Below are 24,760 nucleotides of genomic sequence, written 5' to 3'. Positions count from 1 at the left end.
TATAGCTAAATTCGCTTGCCCAATTGGTTCCTGTTCCTTGGGCTATATCAGCGATCAGCAGGTGAAGCAGGCTCATTTGGAGCGCACACTTTCCGAGTTCACTTCAGATGTGCTGCACTTTGGCCATGGTCCACGGTGGTGCTAGTAACTTCTTAGGGTTTTAAGTTCTCGCAGCAACATTGTACATAATTACTGTATATACACATATTTAAATAGAGCAATTCTGTTTATTCTTGTTTAGTCTGTAAATAACTTGCACAAAATCAAGTCGCCCAAAGTAAATGTAAGCTGTAATTTTTTGCAAACTTGAATTTAAGCGCGCAATCTGATGTACATTAACAGTAAGAGAAAATGTTAACAGCAACATTTCACTGCTTATACGATATTATTGTGGATGATACTTGCCATAATGCAGCAACGATTACGATAGGCCATTGTAGATAATACTCGCCAGTTTGTTCGCTGATGCTGCACCGCTCGCACGAAATTATTGTGGATGTTACGTGTTAATATTTTGGTACACAGCAAAAAATATAAAAATAAAAAAAGCTTGACGAGTGCGGATGTGCGGTCGCATGCGCGGTCATTAATAAAATGTAATCTTGGCGTATATAAATAAATAATTAACGTAAAACGGCGCTTGTCAGCTCGTGCAGATGTCAGGTGTTGTGCGCAGCAAAATATATAATAAATAAAGGAGTGTAAATACATGTGCACTTAACAAACAACATAATAATTGTTGTTGACGGCGACGAGGCGCGCAGTTGTTTGAATGTTTGAAAAACATAGAATTAACGTTTACTGAAAGTTGTTAACAATTGGTTTTAGTTTTGAAAACAAGCAATTATTGCTGCAGAAAAAAAAAATACAAAACATCGTATGATTTTGCTGGATGAAAGTGCGTGTGTGTGTGTGTGTACGCTTATGTGCGTGTGTATAACAAAAAAAGATGTGGTGTCCTTAAAGGTTGAGCAAAAGCATTAGTCATACTATTTGCCGGTTTTTTCGCAACAACAAAATTAACATAAGGACGTGTTGGTCAATGCAACGTTTTAATTTAACCCCTGCCAGCTGCTAAAACAACAACAACAACAACAGTAAAGAACAACATGGAGCGTAAATTCACACGAGGCTTGAATAAGCCCGGCATGGCAGCACAGCTGAGAGAGAGCGTCTCTCAGGTGGTGCGAGAGAGCGCTGTTTTGGTAAGTTTTGTTTTCACTCAACACTAATGCAAAGTGCAGCAGCAGTTCGTGCTCTTCCTGTTTTGCTATTGCATTCCCTTTTGAAACGCATTTGTAGGTGTGTCCCCGCATGCATGTCAAAGTATTTAACTGTTGTTTGTCATACACTGGTGTGCATAATTATAGCGACATATGTATTTTATTTTGTTTTGACTCGTCATCAAATTCTCCAAACACAGACAGTCCACAACAATAAAGTCAAACAATTTTTATACATATTTTGTCAATTTGGCAAGCAGCCAACATGTTTTTCATATATTTTTCTCTCACACATCTTTTGACGTTTTCCTTTACATTCTTATGCATTGCATAAGAAACAACAAAAACGAAAAAACACTTGCACACACATACTTACGCACTTTGTTAACTTGTTCAGCATACATTTGTTTAGTTTTTCTTATAGTCTTAAATGTATATTTGTTCTCTCAGCCCGCTTTGATAAAAATCTTTAGCTGCTGGGGCTGGGACTGGGACTGGGACTGGGCTGCTTGGCCAGCAGGCCAGCTCAAGGTCATGTGTTTTTAAAATACCGCAGCTTCCACCTTTGTTTACATTCCGCTTTCCACACGCAGTGATAATAATGTGTTTGGGCTAAACAATTACAGTGTGACGTGACTATGAAGAAAATTCTATATAAATGCTAAATTGAAAGAATAAAAATATTTTACATTTTCAAAAGTTATATAGCTATTTATTTTTGTCAATAGAGTAGCACAAAATAAATTCTTGAAGTTGATTTCAAGTCAATTATTGTTAATTTGAGTAAACTAATTTAACTAAAAATATTTGCCTTATATGGAATGTATGAAAAGTAAAAATAACTGCAACACACAAACTCGAAGGAAAAACTGCTGTTGGCCATAAAAATTCCAGCTACCATATTTGAATGAATCAACAATATTTTTGCATTTCTAAGGAGAGTTGCGTGTTTTCAATAATAAAAATTGTGTTTAAAGCTGGGGCGTGACTTTATTGTAGTTGAAATCGAGACTGTTGCACTAATTTCATTATGAGGCAACATTAGATGCGCTTCAATGCCAATTAGAGAGCGTGCTCCATAACGTGTGGGTGGGTGGCAGCCACGCCCACTTCATATATAGTAATTCAATTAGTGCGTAAGTGCGGTTAGCCTGAATATTGACAAATCAATCAAGCAGCAGCAGCAACAAAAAACGCCTTAAAATTAAATCTTCTGCTTGCTTGTCATGGGCGCTTGCACAATAAATAAATTTGCAAAAACGAGAGTGGAAAAAATGTTATAAAAAGAGTTTCACTTGAGCCATCCAATGTTGGCCTGAATATATGTATAACTAATAAGCATACATTAGCTTATCAGCGTGTTGCTTTTATATTTCATATAATAAAACGCTTTAATTAAATTTACGACTGCCCTGGATGTTGAGAGGGGGCGGCGGGTTCAATAAGTTGAACGAGTTTTACGTAGTTTGACACATTTGGGCAAAGCGCTGGGCTATGAAAAAATTTCAATTGTTTATTAAACGATTACCACATATGGTGTGCATAGTACAAGCGTTGGTAAAGTTTATTAATTAAACAAATGTATTGGGTGTGTGTAGGGCTTGTTAGGGCGTGGGGAGTTGAGTTTTAAATATAAAAAATTGTTGAATTAAAGCATTTAATAAATATTTATAATATTAAAGTTATGTTAGATTTTATAATCTATTTTTATTTAATTTTTATTACAATTCTATAACGAATTTCTGAATTGGTGCATTAAATAAAAAGAGTAGCTAAATTTTTATATTTTTAAAATTACATATATGAAGTTTTTCGAATTTCTAAGAATTTAATTTCTGCGGAACTGCCTTTATTGTGAACTGCTTTAGTTGTGTACTGCTTTAATTGTGTACTGCTTGATCATAAGCTACAGCTTGCAGCTATTTCTAGCTATATTTTTAGCTTTACTTAGTACACTTTATCTTGCTGTTTATCTGTGTGTGTGTTCTGTTGTTTATTAAAATACTTGGCTAGTATTATTATTAACATGTGATACACAGACTGCGGCAAACCACTAAAAAGGCAACTAGTCGAGCAGAGAATCTTGAGACTGCGACTCAGACTAATGAACAAACTGCGCATATTTGAGTTAAGAACTGCACTTCACAGTCGTGCAGTCAGTTTATAAACATAAAAAAAACACAAGCACAAGGTCGGCAAACAAATGTTTTGTAATGCTTAATTTTATACGCTTTTTTTTCTCAAGCATAAAGCTGGTTTGGGTATGAGATTTATTTCGCTGCTGCTGCTGCTGCTTTGAATCCCTTGATAAGCTTTACACACCTTTTGTGGCATGACTTCATCTTTCAATTATGTTGAGAACAAGAAGAAGAAGCAGAATAAGCAGCAGCAACATTATTTCCATAAATAGTTTAGCAAATTTGCTGCCCACTTGAAGATATTTATAATTACATAGCCGTATGTATGTTTATAAATCAAAAATGACTGCTTGTTTACTTTAAAAACTTGTTAGCACTATTTAATTTATTTGCCAGCTTGCTTTAATTACTTACGCTCTTACTCTCTCATATTAAATTTAATTTCTTTTTATTTTTTTTTAGTATTTTTTATGTACGAAAGTAACGCTTCACGTGTTAAAGTTGTTACGGCTCAACAGATTTTGGTGCGCTTTGTCGTTTGTTATACCCTTTATTTAAATATGTGTGTGCGGCATGCGCAGCTATAAAAATAAATTATAAAAATTTCAATTCAATTGATTAATTTTAATATGAGCAACAGTTTTTAGTTTGCTTTAATTTATTTGTAATATTTACAACAATGCTTATAGTTGTTTCAACTATTCTATGTATACCTCAATTTTTTAATGTTTATTTGCTGCTGTTTGCTTTAAGCGGAAGCAGCGCGTCGCTTGAACCTTTGACTTTTGTTGCTGTCAGTCTGCCGCGCTTTTGTTTACAAACTATCTGTGTGTGTGTGCTCATTATAAAGCTTAAGCCTGACTCATATAAATATATACCATGCCATATCTATAGCCCATAGCTCTATTACTTGTTGCAGTTTCCGAGTTGCCATATATAAGCATCTGTATAATAAACCATTGTTCAACTTGTTGCTATATATAACAAAATAACAGCTTTGAACTAATGTTACTCCCCCACCCACCCCCCAACTGCCACCTCTTCCTATTTTTCTCATTTTAGCTGCACTGCCCTGGAAGCTATCAGCGCAGTCTTCTCTCCATATTGGTAAAATGCTATAATTTATACAACAATGGATATATGTATATATATATTTATGTATATGTGTGTGTGTTCCGCAAGTGCGACCTCAATTTTTATTGATTCTCAAGCTTTGTCCTTAAAGCAAAGTTAAGCATCAAATACACTCGCCTACAAAATATTTCGCCAAGTGTACAACTAATTTAATGCAAAATCTCATCAATTTTAATCACTTTCCGTTGCTTGTCGTACAGACTTTCCATATTTGCAAGCATTAAATTCAATGCTAATGCTTATGACTAAAGCTAGAAAACTTGCCACAAGTTGAGTCGCGTCTAGTTTTTTGTCAGATTTTCTAATTCAGCGACTACAACAACAAATCAACTGGGTTGTTATTAAATTAAATGAAATTTTTTGCGCACCGGAATTGACACACAAAAAAAATAAATCTAAACAAATATAAACAAACAAACAATTGCGCACACACACAAAACATTTTGTTATTGCTCTGATTATTGTCTATATTTATGTAGAATTTTCGTTTTCACACAATCAAAAATGAAAAATAATTCTGCGAATTTGCTTTGGCCTGCTTTAAACAAATTAATAACCAGAGTGCTATAATTTATGGCCATTTGCCTTGAAATCTTTGTTGCAAACACTTGAGTTGCGTTTGAATTGAAAGCAGCCCAAGAATGTGTTGTGCCAATAAAAATCAAATAAACTAATGTTTGTTAAATTGCAAATGTAGGTCTCCCTCTCTCTCTCTCTCTCACTCTCTATTTGGCTTGTAAAGTTGGCAAGTGAAAACTTTAGAGTTTGTTGGGTTTTTCTTTGAGTGAAAGGTGTCAATAAAAAACGAAGCTTAGTTTAGTTAGCAAATGTACAAATGACCCTAAGACAACTTTTAGCTTTGCAGTCACATTTTAAGCTTTAAAAAATAATAATTTATTATAAAAAAAATTAAGTTCTTATTACTATATAAAAATTAAGCCTTAAGCCTTAGCATTTAGCTTAGAAAACAAATTAAAATGCATAAACTATTTAGAAAATTCTGCAAAATAAAACAAAATAAATAAATTATATACAGAATATATATACATATATATATATAAATACTAATGTACAAATATATATATTTGTTGATATTTTATTCTGTATATCACTTATTTATTTTATACTAATACAAAAATAAATAAGCACAAAATATATTAAAAGTCATGACTGGCATTAAATAGAATATGCCACACTTAATTATTATTAACTTTGATATTATATACTCAAGCTATATTTAATGACAAACTGCTATAACTTGTAATTAAAAATACCCAAACACTTATTTAAATTAAATGCTACTAAGAATGCTTAACGCTTGATTTGGCACACTAAAGGGCCAACAACTTTTTGCTGTTTGACTGCCTCTATACCATTTCTAAGCTTAGAAATGCTCTAGACTCTTTCTAACAAACAACTAAAGTTCAAGCAAGTTCGCTGACATATTCCATTGTACTTTGTGTGCTTTATAAACAAAAGACAGGCAGCAAAAAAAAATGGTTAGATGCTTGTATGAATGAAATTCACTGGAACACTGTGACAAACTCAAACTTCAAATTGGCAACAAGAATAAAAAAACAAAAGCAATGCTTTGTGTCTGGCATAGACGGAAGCACGTTGTGCTTGGTTTTGTTTTTTATATTTTTTATGATCTGCAACTGTGTCAAATGGACAGACAGACAGACAGTCAAACTGAAGAGCTGCTGTTGATTCTAATGTGTGCGACATATGCTAAAAACTGATTATTTGCCAACTGAGCCATACAAATGAATTTGTTTACGAGTCAAAACAAGTGCTAACAGCTTTCACAAATAGTAACATGCCACGCCCCCAAAAGTGAATGACTGCTGCTGTAAATATTGGCACTGTTGATTGTTTTTAGTGAAAACGCATTTGAATTGATGTTGATGAGTGAAGCGAAGTCTTAAGTGAGACAAAGCGGCGTTTAAGTGAAACTAAAGTTGAGGGTGTAAAGTGCAGCAGCAACAACAACAACAATTGTCAACAAACACGCCTTAAGAGCTGCAAATGATTTGCAAATAAAAGAAGCTGTGGAAAGCTCAAAGAGAGCTGCTTAAAAACGCAGCCAGTAAACAATTTGCATGTTTCCATACATAAAATTAAGCACCAGCTTATGCAGTAATCAAAATTATTGATTTCTTTATTTTACGTCTGTATGAGCGGCAATATCTCGAAGACTATAAGCGCTAGAGCTACCAAATTTGCTATGTAGCTACGTCTAATGCCGAAGCAGCACATGAAACAAAAGTTTGATTTAAATTGCTTCTCCCTATCCCGCAAATGCTATAAACCCTATTTGAATATTAAAAAATAAACGTTTTGTCGCCCAACTTGCTTTTAATTGCTGTCAAGCATTTCCCACAATTTGTTAGCTTAGCTTTCTTCTACTTTTCTTTATTACAACTTAAAAGTCGCCTCATTAGTTAAATTAGATTTCTGCTGAACTACAGCGCGCTGCTTTTAAAGCTTAACCTTTCAAGGTCAAGCAGGTGCAACTTAACGACAACAGGTTGAGCTACTTCAATTTCCTAAATACATTTATATGGCCTGCAGCAGTTGCTCAAGAGCAAACACGAGCAACTGACCAAGCGGACATAAAACCTTGAGGACAAAACCACAAGCAAAAAAATGCTGACGAAAGCAACAACAACAAAAAAAGAGAATACCAAGTAATTTAATATACTTGTAATAATTGTGCAGAGAGCAAGTGTAGCAAAAGTTAAAAGCAAAAAGTTCCCACGAGCGACAGAAGCAGCAAAAGCAATTAACAATTATAATACTAATGCGTATACAGTAAGCAGCAAAGACAGTTGGTTCAAGCATTTTGAAGAAAGTAAAAGAAAAGCAAAGCAAAGCACAAAATGTTTGCCAATTGAAAAGCAACGTGCAACGTGCCTCTGTGGCAAGAATAGTTATTGCAACGTCTGTCTTACAACTTTTGTAATTGCCAAGCATCTTCAATTAAATGGGAAAGTTGACATTTGTAGTGCAGGCAGCTGTAGAAAATTGGGTGTGTGTGCGTGCGTGTAACTTTCTAAAAAATTGTACTTAGCACTTTCAATTGTACAAACGAAACACACACACACAAACGAATCTTCTTCTAATTATGGCCAAGAGCAGAGACACCCAAAGCGGGCTTTAATGAAGCGCGCATGTCCAAAAGCAAATGTCGCTTCATTAATTGCTCAATCGCCAGACAGACAGAAGAGTTGAATAAACCTCTTTAGCTTTAATCCCAGACAACCCAACTACAACTCCAAGTAGCCAGCAGCACACCCACGTTAAAGCCAAGCTAAGTCACCAAAGTTGTTGATATTTTAGCCAAGACGAAAACTAGTTTTCAGTTTAAGAATCCAAATAGCCGCTTAACCTTAAGCGAAGACAAAATTTAAAGAGCAATATATTAAACAATTGCAGCAGCTGAGTAAATAATTGTAGATAAAAGTGATTATCAAATCATAGATTAAATTAATCAAATTTTTTTTTGCTTGACTCAACTTATTTATTTAATAATTTTTTTGACTTACTTTTCGATGAATAATGTAATTGTTTAAAGCTTAAAAACAATTTAACTTTAATATAAATTAATTGATATTGTTTATTTGTCATATTTAAGTTCTTCCATTAATTATGCGCATCTGCTGTAGATGTTTTGATAAAGCGAAAGTGTTTTCTGTACTTAATTAATTAATACTTAATTAAGTCTAAGACTAATGCTTTAGATTGCTCACAAATTTAATATAAAGAGAGTTAGAGCGGCAATAACTTTTAACTATATTAATATTGAAGCTGTCAAAGCCTTAATTAGCAATCGAGCAACATTTACTATTTTATTATCTATAAGAATAAAATTTAAGCTTCTGCTGGCGATCGTAATATTTATTTAAATTGAATAATTGTGCCCTCTAGAACTGTTTATAGCTTTTCTTAGCTACAGTTTTGTTTTGCACAGTGCTGCTCAAACTATTTTTGCAAATTTTTAATCTGCTCATAACGTTGTTTTTTAATATCCACACACTAATCTCGTCAAGCTTTTACTGCATTTTCATAGCTGGCGATGCGATAAACGGGGCAATTTCTCTGATTGGAATTATGCAAGTCTCGCTGACTTGGTGACACTTTTACTTCAGTTGATAATGCACTTATGCAATTGTTAATGCGCTTAGTTTGTTTTTTGCCATAGAGCTGCGACTGCTATTATTTAAAACTAATTTAAATATGTGTAGCGATTTAGCAAACAAAAAGAGGCAGCCAACATCTAACTAATGAATGGATCTGACCGGCATTCATTAGCTAATGATAAACTTCCTCATTTGTGTGTGGAGCGAACCGTTTGTATATAAATTATTGAGCAATTTGTATTAGCTATAGGATTTATCCAGAGACTGGGTGAAATTTTGTTTGTCATTTGTTTTGTTTGCAACTCAATAGAATTGCTGAAGAGCTTAGAAAGTTGTCAGCTGTTTGTTACGATTGCTTTTTTCATATGTGGCCCAAAGTGGAATTTTTTTATAAACATAATAATAATAGCAGGTTTTGAACTTTAAAACTAAAGTAAGCTATGTACAGCGTACAGTTAACGCCTTTGCTGGTACTCTCGGGTTCATTGTACCTAAACTCTAAGCAACAACAACAAAAGTTTTGCCGTTGCGTCAAACCGGCTGCTGATAAAACTGCAAAAGCAAAAACTTTATAACAATTTAAATTCAGAACTCTGTTGACACTGTGCTTTGCCTCTTTTATCTCTGCCTGCTCTCAAGTTCATTTGCTAAATATATTTGTTACTGTTTTTGCATCAGCAAAAGGAAACGAGAACGAGAACGAGAACAAGGCGCGTGCAATGGGCGTCAATGGAATGTGCAGCAATCAGCAAAAGGGCGTAGCGAACGATAAAATTTATATGTATATAAATATGAATGTGCAGCGGAATTTGCAAGAGAGTGCCGCTGGGCATGTTATGTGATACGATTCCAGGGTCACGCAATCTGTTTAAAGTCAAGCAAGGGATGTGACATAATGTCTAAGAATAAATATGCGTATACAAGTTGAGCTTAATTAAAATACTTGGGCATAAAAAATATTGCAAAAAATATTAAACATTGACAAACAATGTAAATAACTACTCCCAATAAATGAATACTCATGGTTTTTTATTAAATTGCGTAATTTATATATAAGCAATTCATGCATAATAAGTACTTGCAATAAATTATTACTCATTATGCGCTGCACTTGCACTTATTATTTGATTTGACTTTGAGCGCATGCAGCCCCACTGTGCTCAAATGTACAGCAATGAGTAAATTTTGTAAGCTGCTGCGCATATCTCAAATTTTACCGTTCATTAGTCGCTAAGTTGATCACGCCACCTTCGCTTAGTTTAGTGCGTGGCCCTACACTCGCTCAATTGCACGCGGTCTTGCTCTCGCTCTCTCACTCGCTAGAGTGCATGGCTTGCGCTCTCGACTTGGCGCAGCGTTGAGAGCATTTACCGTTTTAGCTAACGCAGCTGCTAGAACACTTTGCCTTTGGCTTTGGTTTTAGTTGTCAAGTTGAGTTCAAGGTGATCAGTGAAAAGTGAAATTGGAATTGGAATTGTTTGCGCATTAAAGTAAACTCAATGCGCATTTGCAAGTGTTCAATATATTTTCAATTTAGAGCAAGCCATCAGCAAAACCCATTAAAACTATAAAAAGTTATATAGTGCAAGCGCTAGAAAGCTCTTGGAAAAAAAGCAATTGGAATGCTTTGCGGCTGACTATAAAAACTGAATAACTGTACAAGTTAAAACTATTTTTTGTTAGCTTTTAGTGTGGGTCAAAAGTGCGCGCAGTCTAAATTTAGTTAAAAGAATTGTTTTTGATATTGCATAGCTCATAATGCAAATCACTTTGGGCAGCGGCAGACCACTTCAATGGTTTCCAATACACTTCAAAGCGAAACAGTAAATGAAAATGAAAAGAGGAATTCAAAATGAAATGAGTAGCAATGTGCGCGCGTGTGTGTGTGTGTGTGTGTATTTGCTTTTATAAAGAAGCCTGCATTGTTGCAATTTAAATTGATTGATAAAAAGGGTGTGAGAGGTCTGCTCAAGTGACATTCTCCAGCGACTTGATAGACATTAGGCCTCTATGCTTAACCCTCTCGGTCATTGCCATTGCCATAGACTGCCGCATGCCACTTGGCAGTTGCATGCTCAAAGTGGCGCCTCCAGTTGAGACGTGATGCGCTCTCTGCTCAGGTTTCACGCCTTAACAGGTAGATGGACCAGTTGGCGCTAGCTTTTGTGGTTTACAACAAATTTGCGTGTTGGGCTTAGATGGCTCGCCAGCGATAGACAAGTCTACACTGCGCGAAATCGGGTGAGTTAAGCTGTTGAGTTGTGGTACCCCTCCAATATTTTTAGTTAATTGCTTTGCGTAATACGCACAGCACTTGAGGCTTGAAGACTTTGCTGTGGGGACTTTTTTTTTCATTTTAATTATATAAACGACAGCGGCAATTTGCATGCACTGCGTGTAGGCAGACAGACAGAAAGAGAGTGAGAGCGGGAGGAAAAGAGAGTGAGTGAGAGTACTGGTTGGGCCTATAATAATGACTTTGACATATGCATAGACAGCAGTCTCTAGCTAAAGGCGACAAGCAAGTGCATTGACTTTAACATTAACGTCAACAGCGCCTTTGGCTATTGTTTATTGACAAATTGGCTGACAGCGTTAATTAACTAAAAAGCAAGTAGAGTTATGAAAGTGATTTAGAAAATACAGCAAATGCTTATATTATGTTAATTTTGTTAGCAGCTTTCGTTGGCAGTTTTTTATTTATGCATTTCATTTACCAATTTCACTACTAAATTAAATTAAATTATTATTTAGTGCTATTATCTATGTGTAAGAGGTAAACTTAATTAAAACTAAGCAAAGCTGTCATCATTTCGCTGACTAAAGCCAATTTTAAATCTAGAGCAATGCCATAAACATTTATAGTTTGTTGGCAAACGTTTTAGCCGTGTTTTTTAATGGCCAAAAGTCCTTTACTACGCAGTTCTCACTGGCTTAACCCTAACCAAGCCCAAGCTCAAATTACTTGTCAAGCGGAAATGACACCTTTAACCTTTTGTTTGCCGTTGACGCCAGCACATAGCAGCACAGTCTGAGTTCGAAAGGGTTGGGTCAACAGACGACCACCTACGCTTAAATTATTGCAAAATAGCAAATGCCAAATGTTTAAACATAAACGCTTTTGTTTATGCCAAAGCTGTAGCCCACACTGCGTTTTGTTATTACAACAAAACAGACACAACGACAACAACAACAACAATAATAACAAATCCGGCATAGACGTCAATATCCGCCGTGTAATGCGGTCAAGGTCTTCCAACAGTTTCGGGCGCTATAGCGTATTAGCCATAAATTTATGGCGTGCATGGATTCAATAAATTCTTACATTCTGCTTTTTTGTAGAGGGTGCAACATCGGCAGCTGCCACTTGGGGGAGGCATGTGGCCAGCTCTCTATTAATAGCTGGCGCGCTTTGATTTTACAAGTGGCACACATAAATTAGCAACAAAGCAGACGCCAAACAAAATATTTATATCAATATACCAAACTCTCTCCCTTTTATGCATTTACAGAGCAAACCGCAAGTGGTGGAGCCCATAGACTTTGAAGCCTTTATAGCCAAAAATAAAACGCTCATACAGAATGATCCGCAAAGGGAGCTGCTCATCTATCCAGCGGACGATGTTACGGTAAGCATAAAAAATAAAACTTAAAACTTTGTTTAGCTTGAGTCCAAAGTGATTCATTTGTTTTTTTAAGCTTATCTGGAATGCATTGAATAAAAATTGATTAGCAAATAGTTTAATGCAAAGTAATTAACATTAAGTGAAGCTTGCAATAATTGTTTTGTTTAATGAATCACTAAAAGTCAGCAATAAATGATTTTAAATTGAGCTTTAAATAGTTTTATTGCTGACAAACCTTTTTAAAAAAACTATTTACTGCATTTAGCTGAATTGCAATTTATTTATATTTACTTTGCTTACAGGAGATTGTTATGCCGCGCAAGCAGCGCTCCAGCGCCAAGACAGTTGCGGATCGCTTTGAGCCCCCAAATGAATCAATTGTTTGTCCACTGCATGGCGCCTCGGTGCTTAATGGACACAATCAGCTGAGCCGCCAGGGCAGTCAGCAGTCCAATGGCAGTTTACAGAACGGACACAGCAGCAGCAACAGCAACAGCAACAGCAGCTTGGCCAATGGCAATGGCCACGCTCAGCTGTCCCGCAAAAACTCCCAATGCTCGAATGGCTCGGCCAATCGCAAGTTGTCCACCGATAGCTGCAGCTATGAATCCGCTTTATCTTCAAATACGCTGCGTTCACATTTGGCGCAGCCCGAGGAGCTGGATGAAGCCATTGCTGGCGGCGGCGATGAGCAAATGGAAGCCACAGCGCAGGGCACGCGTGCTGAATGCTCCAGATTTACGCGACAGGCGCTTTACACTTATCGCGCCAAGAATCATTTGATTCATTACAAGTACAGCGCTTATGGAGGCAACTGTCATGATCTGCCAAGGTAATGGCCCTAATTTAAATGTTAAATAAATATATTTATGTTTCTTAAACGCTGCAGTGTAACGCCCGCTGAGGAACTGCTGGAGGAGCTGTACGAAATCGATGCGGATCAGGATCGCATAGATGAGGAAATGACGCGCTCACAGGCGGACACCATAACCAAGCAGGGCTATTTGCTTAAAGGACCTGATTCGGCTTCAGATCGCATGTTTGCCAATATAGGCAACAAGTCCTTCAAGCGACGCTATTGCTATTTGCGCCAGGAGATCGATGGCACCTATATGCTGGAGCTGCACAAGGATGAAAAGCAGGGCGAGGCCAAAGCGACTATTGTTATGGACTTTTGCCAGGAGGTGGTGCAGGTGAGTACACAGCAATTAATTTATAACAAATATTAAATAAATTAACTTTGCTTACAGAATCCCAAGCGTGGTCGCTTTTGCTTTGAGCTGCGCATGACAGCGGGACACAAAAGCTTCACGCTTGCCGCTGAAAACGAGCAGGACTTCAAGGACTGGCTGAGCAAGCTGTCGCTGGTGCTGGCGCAGAACAAAGCGCAGGAGGATAAGCGCAATGCTTCGCTAGAACGGCAGCCACAGCTGCAGCTGCAGCCGCCGCCTCTGGAGCCGCCTGCCTTTGGCACGCTGAAGGGACTGGATCAATCGCTGCATCCACAGCTCATGAAATATGGACGCGAGACAGATCATTCTATAGCACAGGCTAGACGCGAGCAGCGGCGACGTCTTTTTGCCTGCTACCAAAATCCGAGCAAGGCAAGCGCCACGGAAAACACCGAACAGTATCGCGAACACTTTGGCACGCGCCTGCTGCTGAGCTGTCATAGTCTGAGATTCAGACTGCAGTGCCAGGATGCAGTCGATGGTGAGCAGCTATGCCAGGTGGAGCCCTACTTGACCAGCTTGGCGCTCTACGATGCCAAAGCGGGACGCAAACTTAGCGAGAACTTTTACTTTAATGTTAATGAAGCGCCGCTGCTGGAGTTGCTGCCAAATACGCCAGTGCCGGCTTCAGTGGCCGCCTGTGGCGTGCCACGTCGCGCCGACGGCGACGAAACGTGCGCCAGCCAGGCGCCCTACTCGCTCTACGACAGCGTCTGTGCGGAATTGCTGCGCTGCCCGCGCTCCCAGCTGCAGCAGCTGCGGCAGTGCCTGCTCAGCATAACGGCGCCGCATGCGGACATCTTTCTGGTGCTGCGCGTGGAGAAAGTGCTGCAGTGCAGCATTGCACAGGCGGCAGAGCCGTATCTGAAGGCAGCGCGTGGCGATGCCAAGCTGGCCCAGAAGGTGGCCAAGGCGGCGCGTCAGTGTGCGCAGCATATTGGACACTATCGCCAGCCGTTTGCCTGGGCAGCGCGTCCGCTGTTCAAGAGCTACAGCCACGAGCTGGACGTGGATGCGGCACGTGACTTTGAGTTCAGCACCATTTATCGCCAGGAGCTGCCCAAGCTGCGCGACGAGGAGCTGCTGAAGCTGCTCGCCGACTATCGTAAGCCCGAGAAACTGAGCAAGCTTACAGTCATACCCGGCTACATGCGACTGCAGCTGCAGGTCATAGAACAAACTGCGCCCTGTGCTCTCAGCAAATCCCTGACGCCGCTCTCCAGCTTCAGCGCCAACAGCAAACAAGCGCTGACCTTGGAGCTTTGCGAATTCCAAAGCAGCCAAGAGCGTGATGCGCATCCCTATACCAGTTACTATAATCATCTCTATGTCTATCCGCTGAGTCTGCAGTTCGATAGTCAAAAGTTGTTCTCACGCGCTCGGAATATAACTGTAGTTGTGGAGCTGCGCGACGGCGATGGCGAATATAGCAAACCACTTAAGGTGAGTTCCCAATCCACAGCCACTCTGAACTCTCTCGCTTATTTTTGCTTCCGTTTGCAGTGCATCTATGGTCGTCCTGGACAGGATTTGCTAGTCTCGCAGCTTGCCTGTCCGGTGCTGCATCACAATGTCACGCCCACTTGGTATGAGGAAATCAAACTGCGCCTGCCCTTGGGTCTGTTTCCAGAGCATCATCTGCTCTTCTCCTTCTATCATGTCTCCTGCAATCTCAGCAAGAAACGTGATGCACACGCGGCCTTCGAAACGCCCATAGGCTATGCATGGCTGCCGCTGCTGCAAAAGAATCGCATCTGCCTGGAGGAGCAGCAACTTCCAGTGGCGGCCACTTTGCCCGTCGGCTATCTATCCATACAACCTCTGGGCTGGGGCAAAGGGGTAAGTTGCTCTGCTATTGCTTGCGCAGCATTCATTAGTCTCAAAACATTCTTTTTATTTACTTTATTTATCATCTTACAATGGAACAAATCAGTATTTATAGACTAGAGAATTGAGAATAATTAATCAAAAATATATCATTTATAGCCTATCCATAAATGCCTTAACAATTCCATCGGAAACATTTCTTTCTCTATTCATACCTATTGTTCGATAAATATTTCCGAACTCTAGAATACAATTTATTAACATTTCGACCTGACTTTTCCTATATACATCTTATTGGTATTTCACGAATTTTGTTTAAAGCTTTTTAATGCCTTTGTAGTTTCATATTGAAAGAAAAAAATGTCTGTATGAGCATAAAGAACTCAGTAACTGTAAGCGCTAGAGACACCAAATTTAGTATGTAGATACTTTTAAACTAAGCGCTTAACGAGCTTATATTGAATATTTGTTATTTGTAATTTTTGCTTACCACAAATCGAAAAATCGATTTAAATTCGTATAAAGTTTTTTGGTTCTTTTAGTTTTTGTTAGGCGACTATACTCATATGTAAAATGAATATTTTGTTAAAGTTACTTTTATCTACGACAAATGTTTGATTTGTTCCACTGTGCTGTTTATTAATTTGCTTGCCTAACCAAACCGCTTTTTGTGTTTTTTTTAATCTCATCTCATACGCTCATCTGTGTACGCTCAACATTCCATCCCATGGACCATCTACCAATGCTTACGCTTACTCAGCAGAACTGCGGACCGGACATACAGTGGATAGATAATCAGCGAGCGCTTTATAGCGTCGCGCTACGCTTGGACTCCACTGTGCTGACGGCGGATCAGCATTTGCACAACTTCTTTGCGCACAGCGAGCGTTTGCTGGAGGGCGGCAAAACGGGCGCCGTGCCAGCGGAAACGGAAACGTGCAAAATACTGAAGGCGACGCATGCGATAGACATGAGATCGCTGATCAATTATTTGCCCACGCTGCTGAACGAGCTGTTTACGCTGCTGGTGCACACGCAGTCCGAGGAGATTGGCCTGAATGTGATACGGCTGCTGACGAATATAATACACCTGATTTCGGATCAGGCCAAGCGCGCAGAGCTGCTGCAGGCGTATGTCAAGTTTGTGTTCCATGCGCCCTACTACAGTCAGCAAATGGGCTGCAGCAAGCGGGCGGTGCATGGCGAGCGCAGCGTGCACGGCGAGCTGTGCCGGCATTTGCCGTATCTGCTGAATCCAAGCAATACGGATTTTCTCATTGTGAACAAGTTTATGCGCTACTCCTCGATATTCTTTGAGTTGATTGTGAAGAGCATGGCGCAGTATTTGCTGGCCACACGTCGCATACGCATGCTGCGGCATGAGCGTTTTCCCAAGGAGTATGCCGAGCGGCTGGAGCAGCTGATCAAGGTGCTGGTGCCGTATATAACCACGCGCTACGACGATTTGGCTGAGGAGACGCAGTTGCTGAATCGTTCGCTGGCGCGCTTTGTGCGTCAGTGTTTGAGCTACATGGATCGCGGTTTTGTTTATCGTTTAATACGCTTCTATATGGAACAGTTTGCTCCAGGGAATCCACGCATATTGCACGAATACAAGTTCAATTTTCTGCAGGAGATTTGCCAGCATGAGCACTATGTGCCGCTCAACTTGCCGTTTGTGCTGAATCCGAAGCATCGACCGCCGGAGCTGCTGCAGCACTTTACGCTCTCGGAGCAGTTCTGTCGCCAGCACTTTCTGGCCGGGCTGCTGCTGCAGGAGCTCAAGAGCAGTCTCAACGAAGTTGCGCATGTGCGTCGCCATGCGTTGGGCATCTTCAAGGTAAGTGTGGCGGAGCTGCTAATATGATTTACTAATGCCTTTTGTTGTAGGATCTGCTGGCCAAGCACGAGCTGGACGCGCGTTATCAGCAGCGTGGACAGCTGTCGCGCATTGCGCAGCTTTATGTGCCCTGGCTGGGCATTGTGATGGACAATCTGCATCGCATTGACGATCAGGCAGAGTCTGGCGCCTGCACGCCCAATGGACACGTGTATGCAGACTCTGCTTCGTATACCAAGCGCTTGAGCTGCTCCAGCAGCTATGTGTTCAGCAAGGATTCGCTTAGCTTTGGCTCGCTAACCTCAACGCCGCGCTCCAAGCAGCGCCTAACGCTGCAGCTAGAGCAGCAGCAGCAGAGTCCTTGCCGCAGCTCCATGCACATTAAGGAGCACAACTATTTGGCAGCTATTGCTGGCTCAGCCATAAGCAATGGTGTATCCAATCTTTCATTGAACTCCAATACAGACTCGGGCGTAAGTTTTGTGCATCAAGCGCTGTACGCTAACTAATTTTACTCTCAGCATTCGCAGGATACAACCACCATAGGCGCCTATACCAATGGCGACACGGATGTAGCGCTACGCAATGGACACAATCGCTCGGTGAGCGTTACGCATGCGCAAATACTGGCGCGTTGTGATAAGTTTGGCGCTGCCGAGAGCAAGGATTTGCTTATGGGCTTTCTATTCATAGTCAAGCACTTGTCGCAGGAGCAGCTTGTGGGCTGGTGGCAAAGCTGCAACGAATCCGAGACCATACAGTTTCTCAATATATTGGATTTGTGTCTGCTGCAGTTTCGCTACGTGGGCAAGAAGCATGTGCAGCTGGCCAGCGATAACAACAAATCGAGAAAGGCGCATACGCTGCCAGCGCGCACCACGCCCACAACGCTGGAGCATGCGCCTGAGTCCAACACTGGCACATTGACACAAAATCGCGAGCCGCTGCTTGAAGATTTGGAGTTGTCAGCGCGTGGCCAGCAGGCGCTGTATGAATCGAATTTAGCCACTGAGGTGGGCATGATAGTGCTGGACTGCTTGGGCCAGTATGTGCTACACTATCGCCAGCTGTTAACTGAAAGTTTGGTGCTGCCCAAGCTGGCGCGCGTCTATTTGCGCTTTTTGCAGCTTGGACAGTCGGAGCGTCTGTCCAAACATGTGTTTGCCGCCTTGCGCGCTTTTATTAATAACTACGCCATGGCGCTGTTCAAGGGCAATGCCATGCTGTGTGGCCAAATGGTCTATGAGCTGCTCAAAGCATGCGACAGTCGCTTGGTGGACATACGCCATGAATCCTGCGCTGTGCTTTATCTGCTCATGCGCAGCAATTTCGAATTCAGTGGACGCAAAGCTTTAACACGCGTGCATCTCCAAGTTATTATATCGGTGTCCCAAATGATTGGCAATGTCATTGGTCTAAACAATGCGCGTTTCCAGGTTAGTTTACATCATTAACTGTTTCAACTGTTCAACTAATTTGATGCTGTTTGCCTTGCAGGAAAGTCTTTCCATCATCAATAGCTATGCAAACAGCGACAAAGCCATGAAGGGCACTGGTTTTCCCATGGAGGTGAAAGATCTAACGCGTCGCGTGCGCACTGTGCTCATGGCCACAGCGCAGATGCAGGCTCATCACATGGATCCGGAGCGTTTGCTGGAGCTGCAGCACTCGCTGGCCAATTCCTATGCCTCCACGCCAGAGCTGCGTCACACTTGGCTCGTCACCATGGCGCGCAATCATGAACAGAATGGAAATCTCTCGGAGGCCGCCTGCTGTCATTTGCATATTGCCGCACTCATGTGCGAGTATCTGCGTCTGCGTGGCGGCTGCACCCTAAGCTGGTCCTCCACTGCATTTCGTAAGATATCGCGCAACATACCGCTGGATGAGCAGGGCCTAAAACTGGACGCAGGTGCGCAGGACTCGCAGTATACAGAACAAATGCTGCTGGAGCAGCTGAAGCTTTGCGCGGATTTTCTCGATCGCGCTGAACGCTTCGAATGCCTCGGCGAGCTTTACAAACTCATCTTGCCCATCTATGAACGCGCGCGTAACTTTATTGAGCTCGCCCATTGCTATGAGCATTTGACGCAGGCTTACAACAAAATTGTTGAGGTCAATAGGTCAGGCAGACGCATGCTGGGACGCTTCTATCGCGTTGTGTTCTACGGCATGGTGAGCTGCCATTTAATCCACATAATTTGCTATCGATTGTAATTTGCATTTTCTGTGTGCTTAGATGTACTTTGAGGAGGATCATGGCATTGAGTATGTCTACAAAGAGCCCAAGCTCACCTCGCTAAGTGAAATCTCTGAACGTTTGGCCAAACAGTACAAGGAGAAGTTTGGCGCGGATGTAGTCAAGCTTATTATGGATTCATCGCCGGTAAGTGCAATGCCTGATACTATCCATAAGTTAAATAAGACAATTAGGCACAGATAAGTTTGTATTAACAGCGCAGAAAATAATAATTTGGGTTTTGGGTGTTATTTTAATATTTTAAATATATTATAAAATTTATTCAGCAGCAAAGATTGCCAAAAAGTTAATAGAAAAGTTAAATAAAAGATTAGAGTAGAAAATTGGCCTAACTTAAATATATTAAAAATAATTTGAATGCAGTTTCGATACTTCAAAATTCTGTCTTAGATGTTAGCTTAGATTTTTCTTTGATAATCTAAAGTATCATCGCCATTCCATATATTATACTATAGTATATGATAATATAATTTCCACAATATTTAAATTTCTAACACTTTATTGAACACGTAACTCATAAAAACATCAAAGACTACAATTTCGTCAAGTGATTGTAAAAGCAAAAATAAAACTATTCCACTATAGACACTCTCGCTGCATGCTGAAAAAAAAATTGCTTATCAAACTGTTTTGTGTGTGTGTGTGTAAAAATTGCTCATTCGCAGCGTAGGCTCAACTTCGTATGCGTAATTTAAGTTTAGTTAGCAAAAACACGAATAAAAAACGTAGAAAAACGCGACCTATTTAAATAGATATTCATTAAATTGCACATCGGTATCTTTATCGTTTCGCATGAGATTTAAACGCTGTAAAGTTTGTTAAATAAAATGAAAATAGTTAAAATATGAACCGGGTAACTTACGCGCTTCACTTCGGATTGCCGCATTTGTGAGGCATGAGTGCTGCGTGGCAGCAACAGACGCTGTGTGCCGTTAGTTGTGGCAGCGCTTTTGGTGCTGCGAGTAACACGAGTCGGAGCAGTCTTTGTGGACTTGTTGTTGTTGCTCATGGACACGGGATAGCTGTGAAAGAAATATAATACAAACATTATAAATAGTTGATAAAGCGAAGTAATTAATGAAGAAATTTCTAGCGTCTAAATTCTCAAATTAAATTGTAGAAGCAGCAGAACTTGATTCTATTGTTTGGCATATTTAGTTAAGGCGACTAAAAGTTGCTGTCATTAACTTATTAGTTTAAATTAAATATTAGCAGCAAAGTTTGGGTAGTAAATAAATATTTTAAGCTTTTAACTAAAACTAAGCTAGACAACAAATGTTAAAAAAGTTAAACAACAAGAGCTCTTTATAATTATTCTATCAAATCTTTTATATAGCAAAGTTAGTTTCTAAAAGGTTTTCAATATGCTACAACTTTTTGCTAAATTAATGAAACTTTTAATTGGATTTAAATTAAAAATATTTAAACAGACTGCAACTTTTTTGATAAATGCTTGCAAATTGAACTAAAACTTTAGCAACTAAAAACTCAATTGCAGTTAAAATTGACTTTAAAAGTTTAAAAAAATCTATATTAAATATTTCGAGTTAATTCTATAGACAAAATATGCAGAGATCTGCTAAGAATTATTGCATATGAAAGTTAAAAAAATCGAAATTAAATATTTCGAGTAAACTATATCAATTCTATAGACAAATGAGCAGAGATCTGCTAAGAATATTATTGTTAATAGCTTAGGCTAAACTAAACTCTCTTTAGCACTTACACATCAACACGCTCTGGATAGCGCAGTCGCTCCGGTGGTGCTGCTGGCGGCGGCTGAGTTGTCTTGTTGTGCGCCAGACTCGAGCGATAGGCATCAATTTTATTGCTCCAAGCAGCCGCCTTTGAGCTGAGCAGCGTTTGTGCTTCAAATCCGGAGCGTGGCAACGTTGCGCGCTGTTGCTGCTGCGGCTGCTGCTTGTTGGACTTGGTGGTGGCCATGGTGCGTTGTATGGTTTGGCGCCAGCGCTGCAGCTTGTTGTCCTTATCCTTATCCTTGGCACTAAGCAGCTTGGCATTGTTGATGAGCTTGGGATACTGCGTGGGCTGACACATGTTGGCGCTGGAGTTGGCCGGCGTGGTGGTGGGCACCTCCAGAGTGTGACGATCCTTGGGCTGCTTGGCGAAGTGCGGCTCGGAGCCGCGTGGAGCGGCATGCTTGTAAATCTTCATGGCAGCATAGCTGGGATCGTAGTCATCCCAGTCGTAGGACTGCGACTGCGGCGACGACGACGACGACTTGGCAGGCTTAGCTGGCGGCTGCTTCCCAACTGAGCTGAGTCCCAACTTCTGGCAGAGCTCATTGAAGGCCTGATGATAGCGTTTGCCCTCATCCTGCTTGATCAGCTGCTCGAACTTTTTAATGTACGCAATCTGACGCTCAATCTCCAGCTCAGCGAGGCTGTTCTGCTTGCTCAGCAGCGGCGTCTTGCGTGGCGACGACGGCGGCGGCTGCTCTGGCAGCAGCACTTGGCTCATGCGCTGCAGAAACTGCGCAGTCAGTTGATTCCCTGGACGCGTGGCTGCCACATAGGCTGGCTCCACGGGCAGCTTGAGAGCGGCGGCGCGACAGAAACGCTCGTCCAGCGGCTTTATAGTTTGCTTGGCCAGGAATTGCACATTGATGCCTTGGCCATTGGGCAGCAGACTCAGCTGCAGCTGCACCAGCGGCAGCTCCTGTTTGCCCAATTCGCCAAGCCAGTTGAATAGCTGCCGCTGCAAACTATTGATCGTCTCCACGTGCTCGAAGCCCGCAGTCTCTGCATCACCCACCAGCTCAATTGGATGCCCCACCAGCGTTGTATTCGAACTTAGCTGCTGCGCCGGCTGCTGCTGCAGCTGCTCCAGCTCCTCCTCCATCTCTTCATCCTCATCGCTGCTTCGCATGTAGCCAGGCACAAACTCGAGCGCATTGGGATTCAGCGAACTCTCGCTGGGCGCATCCTCGCTGCTTGTGCTCTGCATGGCCATGTACTCGTCCAGCAGCAGCTCCTCGTGCAGCTCCTGGCAAAGCTCCATGGCATGTATATCAAAAGAAAATCTCTCAAACTTAATTTGGAACTTGTCGTGGTGTATGTAAGGCTAACAAATAATTTTTTATTATTTGCTTTGATTTGTCAAATTGAAATTTTTGTCTGTGTGCGAGGAACTTAGCTCTGTCTATAACTTATGCTTAGCTTGAGTCTAACAAATGCTACTTTGATTTGCTTTCAGGTCAAAGTGGATGAGCTGGATGCCAAGTTGGCCTACATACAAGTTACGCATGTTATTCCGTTCTTCAGCAAGGATGAGCTCGATCAGCGGCTGAATGAGTTCGAGCAGAATCACGATGTGGACACATTTATGTACGAGACGCCATTCACCAAGTCGGGAGCAGCGCGTGGCAGCGTCGAGGAGCAATGGAAACGCAAGACTATAATACAGAGTAAGTCTGGCTACAGTTCGGATTTGAAATAAAGCTTCACAGTCCGATCTAGAACCGATTCGATCAAAGTTAATAGCAAAGCAGGCACAAGCAAAAAGAAATTCTCAATTATCTCTCAATCTAAACATAGCTGAGAATTAATTCTATAGTTTAATATTGACAAAGCAACTTTTGGCTGCTTAATTTGTTTATTATAAGTTTCTATATTTCATATTGTGCTACGCTTTATAAAGAGTCTAAACTAGTCTGTAATTTCCTCAGATTATTACTAAACCTAAGTTTACTTCATCGTAAGCATTATTATAATTTAATTGAATTTATTGTTTAAGTCCGATACTGTTTTAAATTTTCATGCATGAAATTCTGCTCTTTTTGAATATTTCCATATTAATCTTTATATTTTCCATTTATCTGCAGCTCAATATTCATTTCCCTACGTGCTAAAGCGCATACCCATCAAATCGCGCGACATTATCGAGCTGAGTCCCATCGAGGTGGCCATCGATGAGATGCAAGCAAAGGTTTCAGAGCTGGAGGAGATCATACTGCCGCCAGCCGATGTTAAGAAGCTGCAGCTGCGTCTGCAAGGCAGCGTTGCCGTAACTGTAAATGCCGGACCCTTGGCCTATGCGCATGCCTTTCTGGATGCCAAAGTGATCAACAGTTTCGCTGTGGATCGCGTCGAAGACTTAAAAGATGTGTTTCGGTAACGAATTAATTATCTAAAATGAATATATTTAATTTATATATTTTAATATTTGCAGCGACTTCATTGGCGTTTGCTACAAGGCGCTGCGTGTGAACGAGCGCATGATAAGCGCGGATCAAAAGGAATACCATTTGGTGCTGAAGGAGAACTACGAGAAGCTCTGCCAGGCGCTCAGTGAGTTGCTAGACGATGAATCCTTTCAGCCGCTGGGCGATGATGCCGACGCCGCTGCACAACGCAATAGCATGGCTTTATTCAATGCAATCAGTGGCGCCTCGCATAACTCAAGTACTGCTTAAGTTCACACACACACAACACATACACGCACAGCTACTAAAACAAAGTTAATTACTTAGCGGAAATTTAACACAAGCAACTGTAGTCTGCGTTCTAATTGTAGCTCCTAATTGTTTGTTTTGTCTTTTGTGGCCCCAGCTAAACATTTACTGTGAATTTTGTGCCGTAGCTAGAACTAATTTATTTATGGGTTAAGGGCACTCTTAACAAACCGATTAATAAACAAAAAAAACAAAACTGTACTAATTGCTTAGCATTTAAGAACAATCATCAACAATGTATTAATTACAATTTAAACTTTTACTTTCTGTTTTTAGGTTTTGGTTTTGCCGTTTATTAAAGCCAATCAAATATCCTTATACAACATATACTCGTCTATAAACGCACATACATAACGAAAAACAATTATTATAAACTATAACTGTGTCTAAGCTTTTAAATTATATACTGACTACACTTGTTATCCCTCGAATGATATTGTAAGCAACTCTTAATTAATTTGTTTTTATATTTTACGCTTGAGTGTATATAAGAGCTTTTGTTTATTAAGTGTATTATTGTTAATTTAATTTAACTATTTTTCGAAATTTCTATGTTTACTTAAAACCAACACCAGCGGGTTCTGGTCACAAAAGCAGCCCCCCCAAAAGTTTTAAACATGAAATGCAAACTATTTAAATACTATTACCTATAACTATAGCAAACCGATCGAACTTCCCTCTGTGTCTTCTGCCTAAAACTTCAGAGAACTTGTTTAATTTAATTATATTATAATCTAGCATATAAGTTGCCTAAATACCAAAGTATTCAGCTAAACAAATATATTCTACATATATAAATTTACACACAATGATGCATTTTCTAGTGAAATCAAACTATAAACTATTATAATAAATACTTGAAAT

General features: G+C 40.4%; 2 protein-coding genes across 12 annotated transcripts; one reads left to right on the top strand and one right to left on the bottom strand.

Moving 5' to 3' along the window:
• Nucleotides 1-556: 556 nt before the first annotated feature.
• Nucleotides 557-24,693, top strand: LOC108607719 (dedicator of cytokinesis protein 9). Of its 11 annotated transcripts, none has more exons than XM_017998731.1 (15): nt 557-1,205; nt 12,150-12,266; nt 12,566-13,095; nt 13,153-13,456; nt 13,514-14,938; nt 14,999-15,334; nt 16,086-17,162; nt 17,213-17,635; nt 17,684-18,598; nt 18,660-19,337; nt 19,402-19,548; nt 22,639-22,849; nt 23,267-23,555; nt 23,614-23,846; nt 24,173-24,693. In XM_017998731.1, exons 1-15 carry the CDS (start codon nt 1,110-1,112, stop codon nt 24,193-24,195), a joined length of 6,804 nt encoding a protein of 2,267 aa, XP_017854220.1. In that variant the 5' UTR covers nt 557-1,109; the 3' UTR covers nt 24,196-24,693. The 11 variants fall into 11 exon arrangements, with proteins under 11 accessions (XP_017854220.1, XP_017854221.1, XP_017854226.1 ...); XM_017998732.1 differs by having other exon boundaries at nt 16,083-17,162; nt 17,693-18,598; XM_017998737.1 differs by having other exon boundaries at nt 16,083-17,162; nt 23,614-23,732.
• On the bottom strand, nt 20,100-22,574 carry LOC108607721 (CG6441). The gene is made up of 3 exons (XM_017998742.2): nt 21,149-22,574; nt 20,285-20,444; nt 20,100-20,228 (listed from the first exon to the last, which is right to left on the bottom strand). Exons 1-3 carry the CDS (start codon nt 22,441-22,443, stop codon nt 20,163-20,165), a joined length of 1,521 nt encoding a protein of 506 aa, XP_017854231.1. The 5' UTR covers nt 22,444-22,574; the 3' UTR covers nt 20,100-20,162.
• Nucleotides 24,694-24,760: the final 67 nt, after the last annotated feature.

This window comes from Drosophila busckii, chromosome 2L (genome assembly GCF_011750605.1).
Source record: "Drosophila busckii strain San Diego stock center, stock number 13000-0081.31 chromosome 2L, ASM1175060v1, whole genome shotgun sequence".
Lineage (NCBI taxonomy): Eukaryota > Metazoa > Arthropoda > Insecta > Diptera > Drosophilidae > Drosophila > Drosophila busckii.
The sequence above is the reverse complement of the archived record's forward strand: the minus strand, read 5'-3'. Positions and strand labels throughout refer to the sequence as shown.

Excerpts from the sequence above, each read along its gene's own strand:
- LOC108607719 (XM_017998738.1), top strand. The coding sequence starts at position 1,110 with ATGGAGCGTAAATTCACACGAGGCTTGAATAAGCCCGGCATGGCAGCA. Across the intron at positions 1,206-4,423 it reads TGCGAGAGAGCGCTGTTTTG|CTGCACTGCCCTGGAAGCTA; the intron begins GTAAGTTTTGTT and ends TTCTCATTTTAG. Across the intron at positions 4,469-12,149 it reads GCAGTCTTCTCTCCATATTG|AGCAAACCGCAAGTGGTGGA; the intron begins GTAAAATGCTAT and ends ATGCATTTACAG.
- LOC108607721 (XM_017998742.2), bottom strand. The coding sequence starts at position 22,443 with ATGGAGCTTTGCCAGGAGCTGCACGAGGAGCTGCTGCTGGACGAGTAC. Across the intron at positions 20,445-21,148 it reads TATCCAGAGCGTGTTGATGT|CTATCCCGTGTCCATGAGCA; the intron begins GTAAGTGCTAAA and ends TTTCTTTCACAG. Across the intron at positions 20,229-20,284 it reads GGCAATCCGAAGTGAAGCGC|CGTTTAAATCTCATGCGAAA; the intron begins GTAAGTTACCCG and ends CAAACTTTACAG.